We start from the raw sequence: 16,275 nt of genomic DNA on the forward strand, positions 1-16,275 counted from the left end.
TAAAAGAGAGAAGTAATAAGGGATGAGGGAGGCCTTAAGGTCTCAGCATAGAATTGAATTATCCATACTTTGGGAAAGTCAGGCCAACTCAGTCTGTATTATTAAATTACAATCTGGCTCCTGCTGTTCATTTCAGTAAACTAGGTTGGCATATTCATACTTGCAACAAACAAATAAAATCAGAACTTAAAAATTTGATCTGTTAGGATCTCTTCCCTTCTCCTTACCCCACTGCCCTGCTAAATCTATAGAGACTAGGCTAAGAAAAGGGAGATGAACGAAGCCAACTGTATTCAGCCCAAAAGAACGTGAAAAGTACCACCTTTGGGGGAAGGAAGGAAGGTAGGAAGGAAGAGAGGGAGGGAGGAAAGAAAGAGGGAAGGAGGGAGGGAGGGAGGGAGGGAGGGGAGGGAAGGCAGGCAGGCAGGCAGGCAGGCTAGACTTGGGGGTCAGAGGAGCTAGGTTCATAGGGTCATAGATTTAGAGCTGAAAGGAACCCAACAGGGTAGACCTTTCATTTTATGAATAAAGAAACCGAACTATGCGGCCATTCAGATGGTGCCGAGTCCTAGAGAACTAAAGCAACCTACTTAATACATGTAGTAAACAACAGACTGGCATCTGAACCTAGGGTTCTTCCACTCCAAATCTGACAAGCCGTCTACTCCACCAGCTGGCTAGGTGACTTTGGACAAACCATTTCATCTCTCTAGGCCTCAGTTTCCTCAGCAGAGCAATAGAAGTAGTGTACAGACTGAAGCAGGGATAGGACCAAGACCCAGCCATCCCATTCAAGAGTTTGGGAGGGGTCAGAACACAAAATCCCAATCTAGGAACTAAAGCTGGAGACCCAGAAGAGTGGCAAGGGAAAAACCGGGTTCATATCCTGCTTCAGACACTTACCAGTTGTGACCCAGGGAAAAATTGAGCCTCAGCCTCCCCATCTGTAAAATGATGAGGTACCTTCCAGTTCTAAATCTATGATCCTCTGTTAAATGAGGAACATAGTCTTAGGTCTCTTCCTATTCTTGAGCTTATGAGATCAGGTATGTTTAAGACCTTGCAGATTTAGCAAAGTACTGAGAGATAAGTCAAGAGGAATATGAAATTATTAAAGGAATTTGAACTATTTGAAATAGCTGAATAGACCAGATTGTGTGAGAAATTAATCCAAATAAAGCAGGACAAAGGTTTCCTTAAATCCCAATCCAATGTTCTATCTAACTTCATCTTGCCTCCCTATTTGTACAAAAACTGATTGAAATTTTTTATAAGTTTACAGTCAACTTCAACATCTCAAATGTTTGCTTTCGATTCCTTTACTTTCTACTTTAGTTTTGTTTTTTCATGAAGTGAATTATCTATCTATTTTAAGGGTTGATTGTTTTCTTTTAAAAAGATTGCACTGGTTGGGGTTTCCCCCCCTCCCCCATCACTGTTACATTTTACTGATTCAATTCTTCCCCCTTGTAAGCAGAGTCCAAAAAAAAAAAAAAAAAAAGCCAAGCAACATACTGGCCACGTATGAGCAATTCTCTACTACTGGTTTTAGGTTGGTTGGTTGGTTTGTTTGTTTGTTTATTTATTTTTAGTGAGGCAATTGGGGTTAAGTGACTTGCCCAGGGTCACACAGCTAGTAAGTGTTAAGTGTCTGAGGCCAGATTTGAACTCAGGTACTCCTGACTCCAGGGCCGGTGCTCTATCCACTGCGCCACCTAGCTGCCCCTTTTTAGGTTTATTATAATATTGTAAAATCAATTGTTTTGTATTTTTACATTTGTATGCTCCTCTTTCTGGGAGTTTTTAGCAGTCCAGAAGCAAGCCCCAAGATGAAAGCACTGCATGAACCAATATAACTCTAGTAATTATTACTAATTCATCTGGTGGCAGATAACCAAAAAGGAGATGCTAACAAGTGTAAATCCTCAAGGAGAGTCAAGAAATAGTCTTAGTATGTAGCATTAACAACAACATTAACCCTAACATTTCTTTTAAACGCCATTCTGAATTAGTCACTCATCCCTTGGTCTATGCATATAAGATCCATATAAATACAGTGATGATCTCACCTAGATCCCAAGGTCAATGGCCTCTTAACTGTCAAATCCAATGGCCTCTTCTTGGTTCTGATTCTTCTTGACCTCTCTACGAAATCTGACACCACTGGTCAACCTATCCTCCTGATACTTTCTCCTTTCTGGGTTTCTCCTAACACTCCTCGGCCTTGGTTTTTATCTGAACACTTCTCCTTTGCTGGATAATCATCCACAGAATATTGTCTAACTAGGGTTACCACAAGGCTCTGTCATTGGCTCTATTCTCTCCTTACTCTATATACTCTCATCAGCTTTCATAGGATCAAGTATCTCTCTGCAAATGACTCCCGAAGCAATATATCCAGTCTCTCTCCCGAGCTCCAGATCTCACTCCCCAACTGCCTACTGGACATTTCCATAAGCATCTCTAACTCAATATATTTGAAAGAGAACTCATCTCCCTATCCAACTACTCCTCTTAACTCCCCTATTTCTGTCAAGGACATCCCTATCCTTCCAAGAACACAGTTGACAACCTAAGATTGATCCCTGATCCTCTTCTACCTTCCTCATACCCCACATCCAACCAGTTGCCAATTTTAAAAATTTGAACACATCTCTCCATTCACACAAACACCACCTGCGTCTATACCTTCATCATCTCTCACGATTATAATAGTCTCCTGGTTGATTTTCTTGCCAAGTCTCTCCCTCTTCTTTTTAACCTCACTCAGATGCCAAATTGATAATTCTAAAGCATAAGCCTAGCCCTATCACCTCCCTGCTCATATAGCATCAGGATCTTCCTATTGCCTCTAAGATAAAATGCAAACTCAAGGTGGTCAGTAGCTAGAGCACTAGGCCCAGAGTCAGGAAGACCCAAGTTCAAATCTAGCCTCAGGCATTTCCTAACTTGGTGACACGGGGCAAGTCACTTAAACTGTTTGCCTCAGTTTCTTGATCTGTAAAATGAGGATAATGAGAGCACCTACTTCCCAGGGTTGCTGTGAGGATCAAATGAGATAATTATACAGCATTAAAGTACTCCATAAATGTTAGCTGTTATTGTTGTCATTGTTATTTTGTTTGCCTTTTACAACCTGGCTCCAGCCTACATTTCCAGGCTTATTAGACATCACTGCCCTTCATGCACTATAGGTCCCAGTGAGACTGGCCTGATTTCTGTTCCTCATAAGCAATATTACATTTATTCTCTCTATGTCTTTGGACAGGCTATTCCCCAAACCAGAAATGTTCTTCCTCTACCACATTACCTCCACCTTTTGGAAAGGAGGAAGACAATAGCTATCTGTAACTCCAAGGCAATATCTTCCAGTCCCTACAATCAGGAAATTCACCAAAGCAGCAAATTTAAACCTCAAATTCTCCAGGATGACCACTAAAGACTTGATGAAACAACATTCTTGTCACTCCTGAACTCATCCCCCAACTCTAGCAGTCATTCATTACTCAAGCGCATGTATATGTATGTCACGCCAATAGCCAATGACCTAAGGGGAATTGGGGGGAGGGGGGGAGTAAGATAAGCATGAGAACCAAGGAGAACAATAGCATAGCTTGGATAAAAGCAAATCGGCTTCTGTAAGAGCCAGGCCTCACCTGCAGAGAAAAAAAAATGTCAGGCTACCCAAATGTCAGGCTAAGCTATATGTACTCATATGACCTTTAGCAGAAATTCAACTCAAAGGAAATAAAAGAGTAAAGAGAAATAAAGCTTCTGAGCAAGGGGCCAAGGGCCTGAGTAGTACAGAAGTGTCGATTGAGGCATGGAATAATACTCTTGGCTCCCACTATTTCTCTCCCTTCCCTCCTCCACCCACCCCTTGCCAGCCAAGCTTTAAGGAAAAACCAGGACACATTAACTTGCTTGGCTTTAACCTTTGGAGCCCAAGTGGATTAAAGGCCTGGGAAGGGTAAGGTACCAAGATGGATTCTCTCCTTGTGCTTCCCAGAGTCTCATTGGAAGAATGACCTTTGGAAGGCCTCCTGACCCAGGATATGAGAAGACCCCCATCCCACCCAACTTTGCCCTGCACAGTGACCTTCTTGTGCCAGAAATGTGGACCAAAGGAGCATGGGATGTTTACAGCAGGGATGGGAGGCAGGGAGAATATCACAATCAGGCTGCCACATACCCCAATACCTCCACCCCCCCCCAATTATTCCCTTCCGTGCACTGCCATTGGCTATCACACAGCAAATGCTTTAGAGATGGAAAGGCAGGCAGGTATGACTAACAACAGTAGCCTGGGTGAGAGGGACAGCATGGAAGGGATGAAAGGGGAATGGAGGCAAAGAAGAAAAAGAGGAAGAGGAAGAGAGGGAAGAAGCAGTAATATGAAGTGAGATCAGTCCACAAAAACACTGGCACTGGAGGTGGGAGGCTCTGAGGAGCTGAGTTCCTTTGTGGGCGAGTCCCATGGCAAGGATGGAGAATCTCCTGGCCTACCTTATGCTGGCCTAAAAAACAGGAGGAAGGGGATGGTAAAATGGCACACGGTGGGGGGAAATAGTCTGAATAGGACAGGGAAATTCCAAAAGATATGAGAAAGGATGAGGAGAAACATGAAGCAGGAATGAGACAAAAAAAGCTAAGGAAACATACACAAGCAGCCAATAAGAGAAACCTTTTGAGTCTGGGATGTTCTCCCTTGGGTGAATATGAAGAGGGCCAAGGAGGCTCATCCGGGGGTCAACTGAAATTATACTGGGCAGAGAACCATGCTAAGAAAAGATCTGGGCCATAATTCTCTCCACCTCTTAAATTCAAATCCTGGGGAAGAAAGGAGGGAGGGCAAAGGCCTGAGCAGAATGCCCCTGTCTAGGACCAACGTTGTCTGGGCTCCAAATGACTATCATAGGGCAAAGGGACAGTTTATGTTTCCCTTTCTTGGGGGAGCTTCTTCCTACATAGGAAGTGCTTCAAGGGTAGGAAGGAGCAAACATCCCGGCCTATACTGGGAAGAGAACAGGATTGATTATATGAAGGGACAGGGGAGCAGGATGGGCAGAGCTCGCAGATGGCAAAGGCTCTCCTTCCCAGGGCAGAGGGAATGGACTGACTTTGGCTCACTTCTTCCCTCGTATAAGGGGAGAATAGATACGTTTGTGATCTGTTCAGGTTCTCACTACCAAATGTCTGATGTTTTCAGGCTAAAGGCTTCTATAAACCCCCAACCCCACTTTGAAAAGCCCATTGGATGGGTACAGAGAAGGGTCCTGAGCTTAATGCCTAGAGATAAAAGGAAAGGAGGCCTTCGCCTATTCTCTCTGAGCTCCCACTTAAGGCAGAACCTATGGAAGTGACGGGGAAAGCCAGAAGAAACAGGAAAAGTGACAGAGGGAAGAGTGAGAGGGATGGGCTGGGGAGGAATTATATCTCACCTTCTGCGCACCTGAGAAGGCGTGGCAGTAACATGAAACATAGGTCAAAATGGCCTTCTCATCCGGCCTTAGCGTGCCTACAACATCTGCGCAAAGAAGGAAAAGAGGTTGAAAGGATAAAGTAAGAAGCAGCAGCACACAGAATAAAATAAAACAGTTGTGGGGAGAGAGAAGAGAGAGAAAAGGAGAAGTAAAAGGGAGAGGAAGGGAAAGAGGGAGGGAGAGGGCGAGAGAGAGAGAGAGAGAGAGAGAGAGAGAGAGAGAGAGAGAGAGAGAGAGAGAGGGAGGGAGGGAAAGAGAGGGTGAGAGAGAGAATGAGAGAAAGGAGAGACTGCAGGGGACAGAGCAGACATAGTAGAAAAACAGACCAAGAAAGAGCAAAAAGGAGGGAAGAGCGCAGTCATGGGGAAGGGAAGAAACTTCCTATCATGCATATCAAGACAAGACACATCAATTTCCATGCGGAGAGCAGGGAATCCAGATGAGGACATGATCAGTGAGTTAGCCCATGGGCCAAAGCAGCATTCCTACCTCCATAGGGGTCTCTCATCCTGGGGTCAGGGAATGCCAAGGTCATGCTGGGTTCCTTTCTTTGCCATAAGCATTTCTCCAACAAGAGCACAAGCTCCTGCTGCCACCTCAGTGGTGCTAGAGACTGTGCCTTGTTCAGCTCCTATACCTCCTAGACTCCAGGAAGGGGCTGGTTACTTCCCTGGGTGGCCCAAAGCAGAGCTGAACAGAGGGTTGTGGGCTCTAGACTCATCCCCCGACATTACCTGACACTATCTACAGGTCAAGCCCTTAGCTCTGGGGTAGAGGCATGCAGTCAGGGACAAAGAGCTCAGAGTTTACAGCTTATTCCATAAGGGGAGACTGGGTAAAGGGTTATTTACGGGACAGCATGAAGTCAAGTCAACACAGTGGAAAACAAGTAAGATAATCTCTCATCATAAGGTCCAGAGTCATAATACTTAGGGTTCCTTAGCAGGATGGAGGAGAGAGTGAGGATTATGGTTACAGGGTTTCTCCTAAAAACTCTAGTTGATGAGACTTGGTGTTAAGTTCCCTGCCAACAAAAAACTTGGACCCACTCAGAAGACCTGGCAAAACTCAATGGAAAAACTGTCTATGGTCCACACTGCAGCATTCACTACACCTGAATGCTAGCTATGGAACGAGTCCCAAGAAGAGCCTATTCTTTTCACCAGTGGTCAAGGCTAGTGATGGCAACGCCTTGAGCCATTTGCACCTGATTAAGAAGGGGCACTTGCCCCACAGCTTTCAAACATTGTAGAAGGAGTAGAAGAAAGGAAGGGGGAGAGGCTTGAGGGTAGAGCCAAGCAATGGCAGCAGACCTATTTGAAACCAGTCCTTAATCCTACCAAAAGGGAACCAACCACAGATACTTGTAGCTGCTACAGGTTGGGGTGGAGGGAAGAGGGAGAAAGAAAGGTACAGGGATCAGAGTAGGAGAAAGGTATTCATTAGTAGGAGGGCTGAGTGTGGTAGACACAGAGAGGTCTAGGCACCCCATGATACCTTTTGGGCTCCTGAGAAGGCGTGGTAGAAACTAGAAACATAGGTCATGATGGCCTTTTCATCGGGGCGAGCAGTTCCAACAATGTCTGTGGAGAAAAACCTAGAGTTAAGAAAGAGCCAATTGGTAGACTGGGTTAAGAGAGAAATGAGGGTGAGCAACAAACTGGTACCTACTTGGGATGAAAGGAGGAAGAGGTAACGGTCTTGGCAACCAAAACGTCTCCTGCCTCATTCAGGGCCTCCCAATCTCTTTACAAAACAATGATTTTCTTTTTTTTTCCCTTTTGGTGAGGCAGTTGGGGTTAAGTGACTTGCCCAGGGTCACACAGCTAGTAAGTATCAAGTGTCTGAGGCTGGATTTGAACTCAGGTCCTCCTGACTCCAGGGCCAGTGCTCTATCCATTGTGCCACCTAGCTGCCCCCAAAACAATGATTTCCAAAATGGCACCCAAGCAATTGGGGCCTTGGAAAGTAGCCAGGGAAAAAGACACTAGTATTTCCAGAAATCAAGAGAGGGAAATAAGCTAGTCTGGAGTGAGTGGAGTTCTTTGGCAAGAGGCCTCTTTATAGGTTCGGGTAGGTTTACATTCACACCCCATTTCTGGCCTCTGTACCATCCTATCTGGATAACACCAGGACCAGGGCATCAAAGTCCGAGAACCTAACCTGAAAACTGTAAACACAGGTTTTCTAGTGGCAAAGCCCAGACCACACATAAATTATTCAGGCCAAGAGAAGTCTTGTGTTTTCATTTTTTTAAAACTAGCCCCAGGAATATGTAAAGCCAAATGTCAAACCAAAAGGAGAAACCTCACATACTCGTACATGCTGCCATTAACAGAGCCAGCTACAGAGAAGTCTTCCTCACCCCTCTCCCACTCTAGGATATGGTCATCCTAGTCTTCAGGACCTGGTCAAAGCTGTTGATAGAGAACTTTATACCTTAGGAACGACTAGGACTGGGTCTCCTCATTACCGTCACCCTTCTCTCTTTTCCTTTTTTTTTTTTTTTTTTTTTGCACAGGGCAATGAAGATTAAGTGACTTGCCCAGGGTCACACAGCTAGTGTCAAGTGTCTGAGGCCGGATTTGAACTCAGATCCTCCTGAATCCAGGGCCGGTGCTTTATCCACTGCACCACTCAGCTGCCCCCAGCCCTTCTCTCTTGTAAGGAAGAAGAGACATTTCTTTTTGCCAAGGTCAACCCCTCTACTTGTACTTTTTATATCATTTCCTCCTGCAGTTCACCCATTTGATAATTTCTCTCTGCACCTCCCATCTTCAATCTCTTTCTATCCATCATCTTGATCCTACCCGCTACGGATGTGTATATATTTTAGAGATCTGTCCTGATCACCTCTGAAGATGATTCGCAAAATCTCAATACCTATTTCTTATATCTCTTCCCAAGCTCCAGTCTAGCATACCCAATTGTCTATCAGACATTTCTACTTAGCTATCTCAGAGGCATCACAAATTTAAAAAAAAATTTTTTTAAATGGAACCCAAGGTGATACCCCACTATATTCAAACCTTTTCCCTAATTTCCCTTTTTCTGTTTAAACACTACCATCCCCCTTCCATCATTCAGGTTTGCAACCTGGAAATCATTTTCAACTCTTCCTTCCTCCTTCCTCCCATACCCAGTCATTTACCAAGTCCTGTTGAGTCTACTTCCAGAGCACCACCCACAGTGAAACCCTTTACTCACACACTGCACCTCACCGTAACCACCCCTGTTTGAGTCCTCACCACCTCTTGCCTAGACCATTTCAATGGCTCCCGATTGCCTCTAGGACAAATTCCTCTGTTTGACATTTAAAGGCTCTTAAAATATGGCTCCAAAACTATCTTCCCAGACTTTCACATCCCTACCCACCTTACCATTCTACAGTCTGGCCAGACTGACCTACCCCCTACTCCCTCTGTGTAACATTCCTTCTCCTTCCTCTGATCCTTTGCACAAGCTGTCTCCCCTTCCTGACATGCTCTATCACTTGTACCCTCTTGCAATCCCTTCAAGATTCAGGTCAGGTGCTACCCAGCCTTTCCCAATCACCCAATTGTATACATCCTTCTCCTCACATACACTAATATTACTATGTATTTACTTTTTTGTGTATTTTATATTTGTTTATTTATACACATATTGTGATTTCATCAGTGTAGTCCCAGGTCTGAGAACAGTGCCTAGAACATAGAAGGCATTTAATGACTGCTAGCTGAATTGATTCAAATGACTAAAATAAAGGAGAAGAGCTAATAAGCAGTGGAGTCCCTCTGGTAGCTTGGTGTATGTGTATATCAGGGTAGAGGAAAGGAGATCAAGGAAAGATCTTGTGAAATTTAAAAAAAAAAAAAAGCTCTTTTACCTTCTGCATCCAACATCTTTGGGATATCCAGGTACTTCTCTGCCACATCAAAAGCTGTATTTAAGTTTGTGAGTGGATCATCCTAATGGGGAGGGAGGGAGGGAAGAAAAGCAAAGGCATGATGTGAGAACCTGAAGAAGCAGTGACCACAGTCCCTCCCTGTACAGGGATCGAGATGGAAGAGAAGGACTGGCTGGCTTTACTGAATGGGATCATGCCACAGCTGGATGCCTCTGAGGAAATCACTACCCCTGCCCCCTCGCGCGCGCCCCGCGCCCCCCCCCCCTGCCCCCACTGGGTAGGGTCATTCAAATCCAGCTCTGTGTTTATCCTTCCTCCAGGATGGGAAGTTCTTTGGATTCCATCCTTGCCAATGGAAGCCAAGATACTTAGAAGCAGCAGGAATCCTATTAAATTGGTTGGTAGTTTGACTCTAACGGCTTTTTCATCTTTACTAGGCTAGAATGTCCATGTTGCTTATTTGCTAAGTAGCCACTAGGGGGTACTGCAAGCTTTCTCAATAGGGCAGTGTCCCTGAGGATTTGGTCAACCAAAAAACCAGTCAAGAAGGCAGAGCTTTCACCTGGCCCCAGGTTATCAGCAGCAACTGCTCTAATGATGTGGCAAAAAGAGCAGTGGACTTGGAGGTTAAATAAAAGCTCTGATGCTAATGGCTGAGTAACCATGGGCAAGTCACTTTATATAAACTTCAGTTTTATTGCTCTGCAAAATGGGTATGATAATAGGTACACAACTTACTGCAGTCTCATGAGAAAAGGGATCTGCAAAGTATTACAGAAAGATGAGCTAATCTTATCAAATTAGAAGGTAACAAGTGATGAAGGAGGTCTGGGTTCTGACTCAGACTCCTCTGCCTCCCAAGGCCTCTGTTTCTTCAACTAGGGAAATGAGGAGAAATGGCCTGTGACTCGTGGTATGAAAGGGAAGAAATAACTAATTTTTCTTTAAAAGAAAAAAATAAGGGGTCTGCCTTACTGAAGGTCATAGGCCTTGCCTATCTTTTGCCAGTGATAAGCTGGCTCATTAGCCTGTGCTTGTTTCCCCATCTGCAAAACAGGAATAGGAATCTCAGGCTCTTTCCTCACAGGGAAGCCTGGGGGTGAAGTTCATGCCCCACAGCAACTGAACCAGAAGTAGCCAGATCTGTGGAAACATTGCCAAAAAAATCAGAGATTGTTCACCTTTTTTGCATCATGGTCTCATTCATTTGGCAATCTGATAAAGCCTATAGACCTTTTCTCAGAAAATGCTATATTTGAGTTAGAAATTAGTGAAAATAAAGGTGCAATTTTTTTTTTCTTATCCAAGTTCCTAGGCCCTCTGAAATCTACCCACAAATCCTTTTCAGAGGGAGGAAAGGATGTGGACCAAGGTCAGGAACCGCTGCAATAAAGGCCATTTTCCCAACTGTGTCTCTAAGATGATATATCCCCAGGCCCCAGTGGCTTTCTTTTCAAGTATATTTCCTTGGAAAGCTTAATGCCTTGGCCGAGGTAAGTCAATTTTCATCATCTGGTCTGGCCAGAGGTATTGCTGCTAAGTAACAAGCACTCATCTCGTGAATCCTTGTTTATGTTATTAACATAGTCTGATCAAGATAACCTCAGGGGCAGCTAGGTGGCACAGTGGATAGAGCACTCGCCCTGGATTCAGGAGTACCTGAGTTCAAATCCGGCCTCAGACACTTGACACTTACTAGCTGTGTGACCCTGGGCAAGTCACTTAACCCCCATTGCCCCGCAAAAATAAATTATTTAATTAAGATAACCTCACTGATGGGGCTCAATTAAAACAAAACAAAACCCTTTTTGATGTCTCATTCAAAATTCCTCCTGGTTTGTGATAGGCTTCCTACAAGTGAGCAGATGGTAAAGTGCACCCCCAACACCCCTAGCCCTAAGGACAGAAAACCCTGATGGAGAGTCACAGATCTGTGGAGAAGGCACTATAAGCTGTGGGTTTATGAAGGAGAATCATATGATAGCAGGAGCCATTGTTATAACATTATCACTAATGGTTTAGATTGGCACCCACTCAAAGGCAGAGTACAGAGCCTAGCGGGGCACCCTATGCAATCATGCTTTTGAAAGGAAACCTCTGCCTCCTTCCTTTGTTCTCTGAAACTGCGTAAAACGCTTCATCTTGTTTTGTTTTTTTGTCTCAAAGTGGGAAGGTTTTATCTTGGGATTCCACCCCAACTAAGTAAAGGCATTTTTCTCTTTCTCCCCTTTAAATATGTAGGTCTAGTGTGACCGCAGGCAGAAGGGAGCATTTCCAACATGTGCCTTCAATTTGTCAGTAAATACCTTCCGCAGCTTCCCATAATCAATGAGTTCCGGCCGGTGTCTATGGATCAATGCGCAGAAGCCAAGACCATCTTTCCAGCTATAAAAGAGAAAAAAAATGAATCCTAGAAATGTGTATGTTTGAAGGAGAGGGTGGGGTCAGTCAGTGAGAGTAGATGAGAGATGGTATGGTCATAGGAGCTGGAAAGGACCTTAGGGATCTTTGAGTCCAACTCTCTCATTTTACAGTTATAGAACTGAAGCCCAGAGAAGTTGTGATTTGCCTAAGGTCACACAGTTAGGAAGTATTTGAGGCAGGATTTGAACCCAGGTCTTCCCGACTGCAGGGCCAGCACTCTATTCACTACACCATGCTGCCTCTCTTGGAGGGGGAGAAGAAAAGTCTGGGGAGAAAGACTAGGTCATCTTTCTTTTAACCTATTTTTAAACGTTTTATTAAAAGCTGAACATTGAATATTTAATTCAACCAACTTAAACTTGCTTAATAACTATTTACATATAAATTAATAACTTCATGCATAAAAGATAATTATTTTTTCAGTTAATTCCTCTAAGACCACTGTCATAATTATTCTTTATTTATGGCAGAGTGGACCATGTGAGATTCCTACTGATCTTTTGTAAGTCACCATACAGGTGGTTCCTTCTTTCCAAGATGGGTGAGTGGCAAGTCAGAGACTGGGAAACAGAAGATGGAAAAGAACTACCATTTTCTGATCAAACCCCATCTCCAGTTGTTAATACCCTGATGCCCAGGGAGCCAAGACTAAGAACTGCCCTCTCTTTCCAAAGCCATCTTCTTGCACTCTCTATACATGACTGATTGAATTTAATTGCATTATATCTCCCTGTTCCAACCCCCTTATGCTATGCTGTGTAATATACTGTTCCAGGGACACTGGGCCAAGATTATCATCCATCTCAAAATATATGTAATGAACATGTGATGAACACTATAGGGAAGAGCAAAGAAATATAAAATGCCATCTTCCCAACAGATAGTCTTTCTAAGAATATATTTTCCGTGCCGCCTCCTCCTCCCTTCCCTGCAGAAGTGAGGGACCAGGGCAGCTAGGTGGCGCAGTGGATAAAGGAGTACCTGAGTTCAAATCCAGCTTCAGACACTTAACACACACTTACTAGCTGTGCGACCCTAGGCAAGTCACTTAACCCCAAGTGCCTCACTATTAAAAAAAAAAAAAGTGAGGGACCATAGTTGTAGAATAGTTTACATAACCCCAGCCTTTTCCCAATGTGTTAGTTTGTTTTGCTGATTATTTTCTCCTCTTTTTTATTCTTTGTTTCAGGATGGGTCTTGGGGAGGAAGCAGTAAGGGCTATATTGGGAAATGTAGGTGATATTTTTTAAATCAATATAAATTTATTTTTAAAAAGAGAAGCCTTTTCAATACTCCATACATATCCCCAGAGAATCTCTGCTTAGACCAGCCCCATGTAGCTGGGGAGGGTGGGAGCTTAAACAGAACCTTTGTCAAAACAGTCTAGTTGTGGGGCGGCTAGGTGGCGCAGTGGATAGAGCACCGGCCCTGGAGTCAGGAGTACCTGAGTTCAAATCCAGCCTCAGACACTTAACACTTACTAGCTGTGTGACCCTGGGCAAGTCACTTAACCCCAATTGCCTCACTAAAAAAAATTAAAAAAAAAAAACAGTCTAGTTGGGATTGTGAGGACATGTATGTCACATACCTGATGTGGAAGTTCTGAATGTTTACGTTTTTATATGGGGCTGTCTTCCTCTGACACCACAGCAGAAGTCCTTCCTTTGCCGATGTCTCTGTGAAGTGGGCAAAATGGAAGAACAGGCCAGGTCAGTGGGTGAATACCTGCATACACAAGGGGCACTCAAGGCAGTAATGTGGCCCCTCATTATGATGGTTAGTAGAACCATCTCTCTCACCTTTGATTTCAACACAATCCCTCTCTTTGAAATGGGATTCCCCACCTCACCACCCGTGAGAAGGCACGAAGTCTTTTAGGAGATGCTTGGATGTTGCCTGGAATTCCACTCCCCTCCCCCAGTCTGGAGGGGCCATGGTGCTGACTTGCCCATATGGATACTAGGGAGCGTGGTGAGCCCAGGACATGGAGCACTTTCCCACTGCACCACATAGAGTATCAACGGAACCAAAGCCTAGTGGGTCTGGTCAGTACAACCACATAACTTCCTTTTTCTAGTCTATAACATAAACCTAACCAGATGTGGCATGGAAAGGAATTAACCTCTCCCTTCCCCTTCCCTAAATAGTATCATTTGTCCAGATATCACAACACAGAGAGTGAAAAGATCCAGGTAATCAACACACACTTAAGTGTGGCCAAGTACTGTCTGGGGAAAGAGTTGCCTGGGTTGTATGCATACAAGATGAAGAAAGAGGTGGGAAAAGACCAACATTTGTGTGGGATGAATCCCAGCTATACCTTCCACTGAGATATCTTGAATAGCAAAGCGAAGGATGATGGTCCAAATCATCCCTAGGGTCATTTTCACATTCCCGTCCACAATTTCTGCACAAAAAAAAAGTACACAGATATTAGAATGGATCCCTCCTGATCTCGAGCAGCCATGAGAGTCACAAATGCTCTGGCAATCAGAGCTAGAAAACCAAGATGTGGGGCAGCTAGGTGGCGCAGTGGATGGAGCACCGGCCCTGGATTCAGGAGGACCTGGGTTCAAATCTGGCCTCGGGCACTTGACACTTACTAGCTGTGTGACCCTGGGCAAGTCACTTAACCCCCATTGCCCAGCAAAAACCAAAAAAAAAAAAAAATGAAAACCAGGATGTTACCTAAACCCAGCTGTTCTTTGCTATGTGACCTACAGGTTTGGGGGAATTGTTTAAGCAGATATGAGAGTACCATGAAAATGAACCTAAATGACCACACCTTTTCCCCACAAGTCACATACACTCTGTTTTTTGACAGGATAATTCCTAATGTGGGAGAATGGATTTAGAGCTAGAAGTGACCTTAGTGGTCACCTAGCCCAACGCATCTCTTGAGGCACAGACAGGCAATCAAATGGACTTCCCCAAGGTCACCACAGGTAGTTCAAACAGATGACAAAGAGTCACTCCAGAGTCAGAATTTGAAGCCATGTTCTCTGATTCCAAAATCGGTCCCTCTACTACACAAGGACAGATGCCAGTGGCCAAGATACATGTATGACAGAGTTGCTGCTGCCTCCGCCAAACCAGCTAGGAGTTGCCGTGGATAGAGTGCCAGGTCTGGAGTCAAGAAGACCACAGTTCAAATCTGGCCTCAGACACTTACTAGATGTGCAACCATGGGCAAGCCATATAAACCTTTGAATGCCTCTGTTTCCTCATCTGTAAAATGGGGGTGAAATAATAGCACTGACCTTACAGGATTGTTTTGAAGCTCAAGTGAGATAATATTTGTAACAGTGGCTGGCATGTAGTAGGTGCTATATAAATGTTTTATTTTTTGTGTGTGGGGGGCAATGAGGGTTAAGTGACTTGCCCAGGGTCACACAGCTAGTAAGTATCAAGACCGGATTTGAACTCAGGTCCTCCTGAATCCGCGGCTGGTGCTTTATCCAATGTGCCACCTAGCTGCCCCTATATAAATGTTTATTCCCTTTACCTTTGCCTCTGCAGATGATACGGTGAGAACAGGCTTAAGATCCCACCTTATCCAACTCACACTTTGGGTCAAAAACCCCAAGGTTGCAAAGATTCCCGTTAAGAATATAGTCCTGGGGCAGCTAGATGGCGCAGTGGTAAAGCACCGGCCCTGGATTCAGGAGTACCTGAGTTCAAATCCGGCCCCAGACAGTTAACACTTACTAGCTGTGTGACCCTGGGCAAGTCACTTAACCCCAATTGCCTCACTTAAAAACAAAACAAAAACAAACCACTCTTTTGGGGGCAGCTAGGTGGCGCAGTGGAGAGAGCACCAGCCCTGGAGTCAGGAGGACCTGAGTTCAAAGCCTGCCTCAGACACTTAACACTTACTAGCTGTGTGACCCTGGGCAAGTCACTTAACCCCAATTGCTTCACCAAAAACACACACACACACACACACACACACACATATATATATATATATAGAGAGAGAGAGAGAGAGAGAGAAAGAGAGAGACAGAGAGAGAGAGAGAGAGAGACAGACAGACAGAGAGAGAGACAGAGAGAGACAGAGAGACAGAGAGACAGAGAGACACACTCTGCTCCTCTAGTCCACTGACTAGGCTGCAGAAATCATCTCCTTATGGTTGCTAACAGCAGAGGGCACTGTTTTCTACAAGCTTAACACTGAAATGGATAAAGAAGGGGGAAACCACTAGCCCTGACCTTGCTATGGTTCACACAAGTGTTTTTTTATAGAATGCTTTAAGATTTCCAGAAAGTTTCCCTTGCAACCACCATTATCGCTATTTTGCAGATTAGAAGATGGAAGTTCAGTGAAGGTTAAGACACTTTGAAGCTAAAAATTGTGGTGCATCAATATAATAGAGCATTAATATGCAGCAAGAAATGGCAAACATGATGAATACAGGACAGCAGAGAAGATCTATGAATTGATGCAAAGTGAAACAGAAAGAGCCAAGAAAACATGCA

General features: G+C 44.4%; 1 protein-coding gene across 3 annotated transcripts in view; it reads right to left on the bottom strand.

Moving 5' to 3' along the window:
• ACTN1 (actinin alpha 1) overlaps positions 1 to 16,275 on the bottom strand; it is a 132,820-nt gene that overhangs the window by 27,636 nt on the left and 88,909 nt on the right. For all 3 annotated transcript variants that reach the window (XM_043983099.1, XM_043983098.1, XM_043983097.1), the window contains exons 4-8: positions 14,117 to 14,203; positions 13,385 to 13,472; positions 11,679 to 11,757; positions 9,352 to 9,433; positions 6,981 to 7,066 (exon numbers count right to left, since the gene is read on the bottom strand). In XM_043983099.1, coding sequence (XP_043839034.1) covers positions 6,981 to 7,066; positions 9,352 to 9,433; positions 11,679 to 11,757; positions 13,385 to 13,472; positions 14,117 to 14,203 — 422 coding nt within the window. The remainder of the gene's footprint in view (positions 1 to 6,980; positions 7,067 to 9,351; positions 9,434 to 11,678; positions 11,758 to 13,384; positions 13,473 to 14,116; positions 14,204 to 16,275) is intronic.

The sequence above is a fragment of the Dromiciops gliroides genome, chromosome 2, assembly GCF_019393635.1.
Source record: "Dromiciops gliroides isolate mDroGli1 chromosome 2, mDroGli1.pri, whole genome shotgun sequence".
NCBI lineage: Eukaryota > Metazoa > Chordata > Mammalia > Microbiotheria > Microbiotheriidae > Dromiciops > Dromiciops gliroides.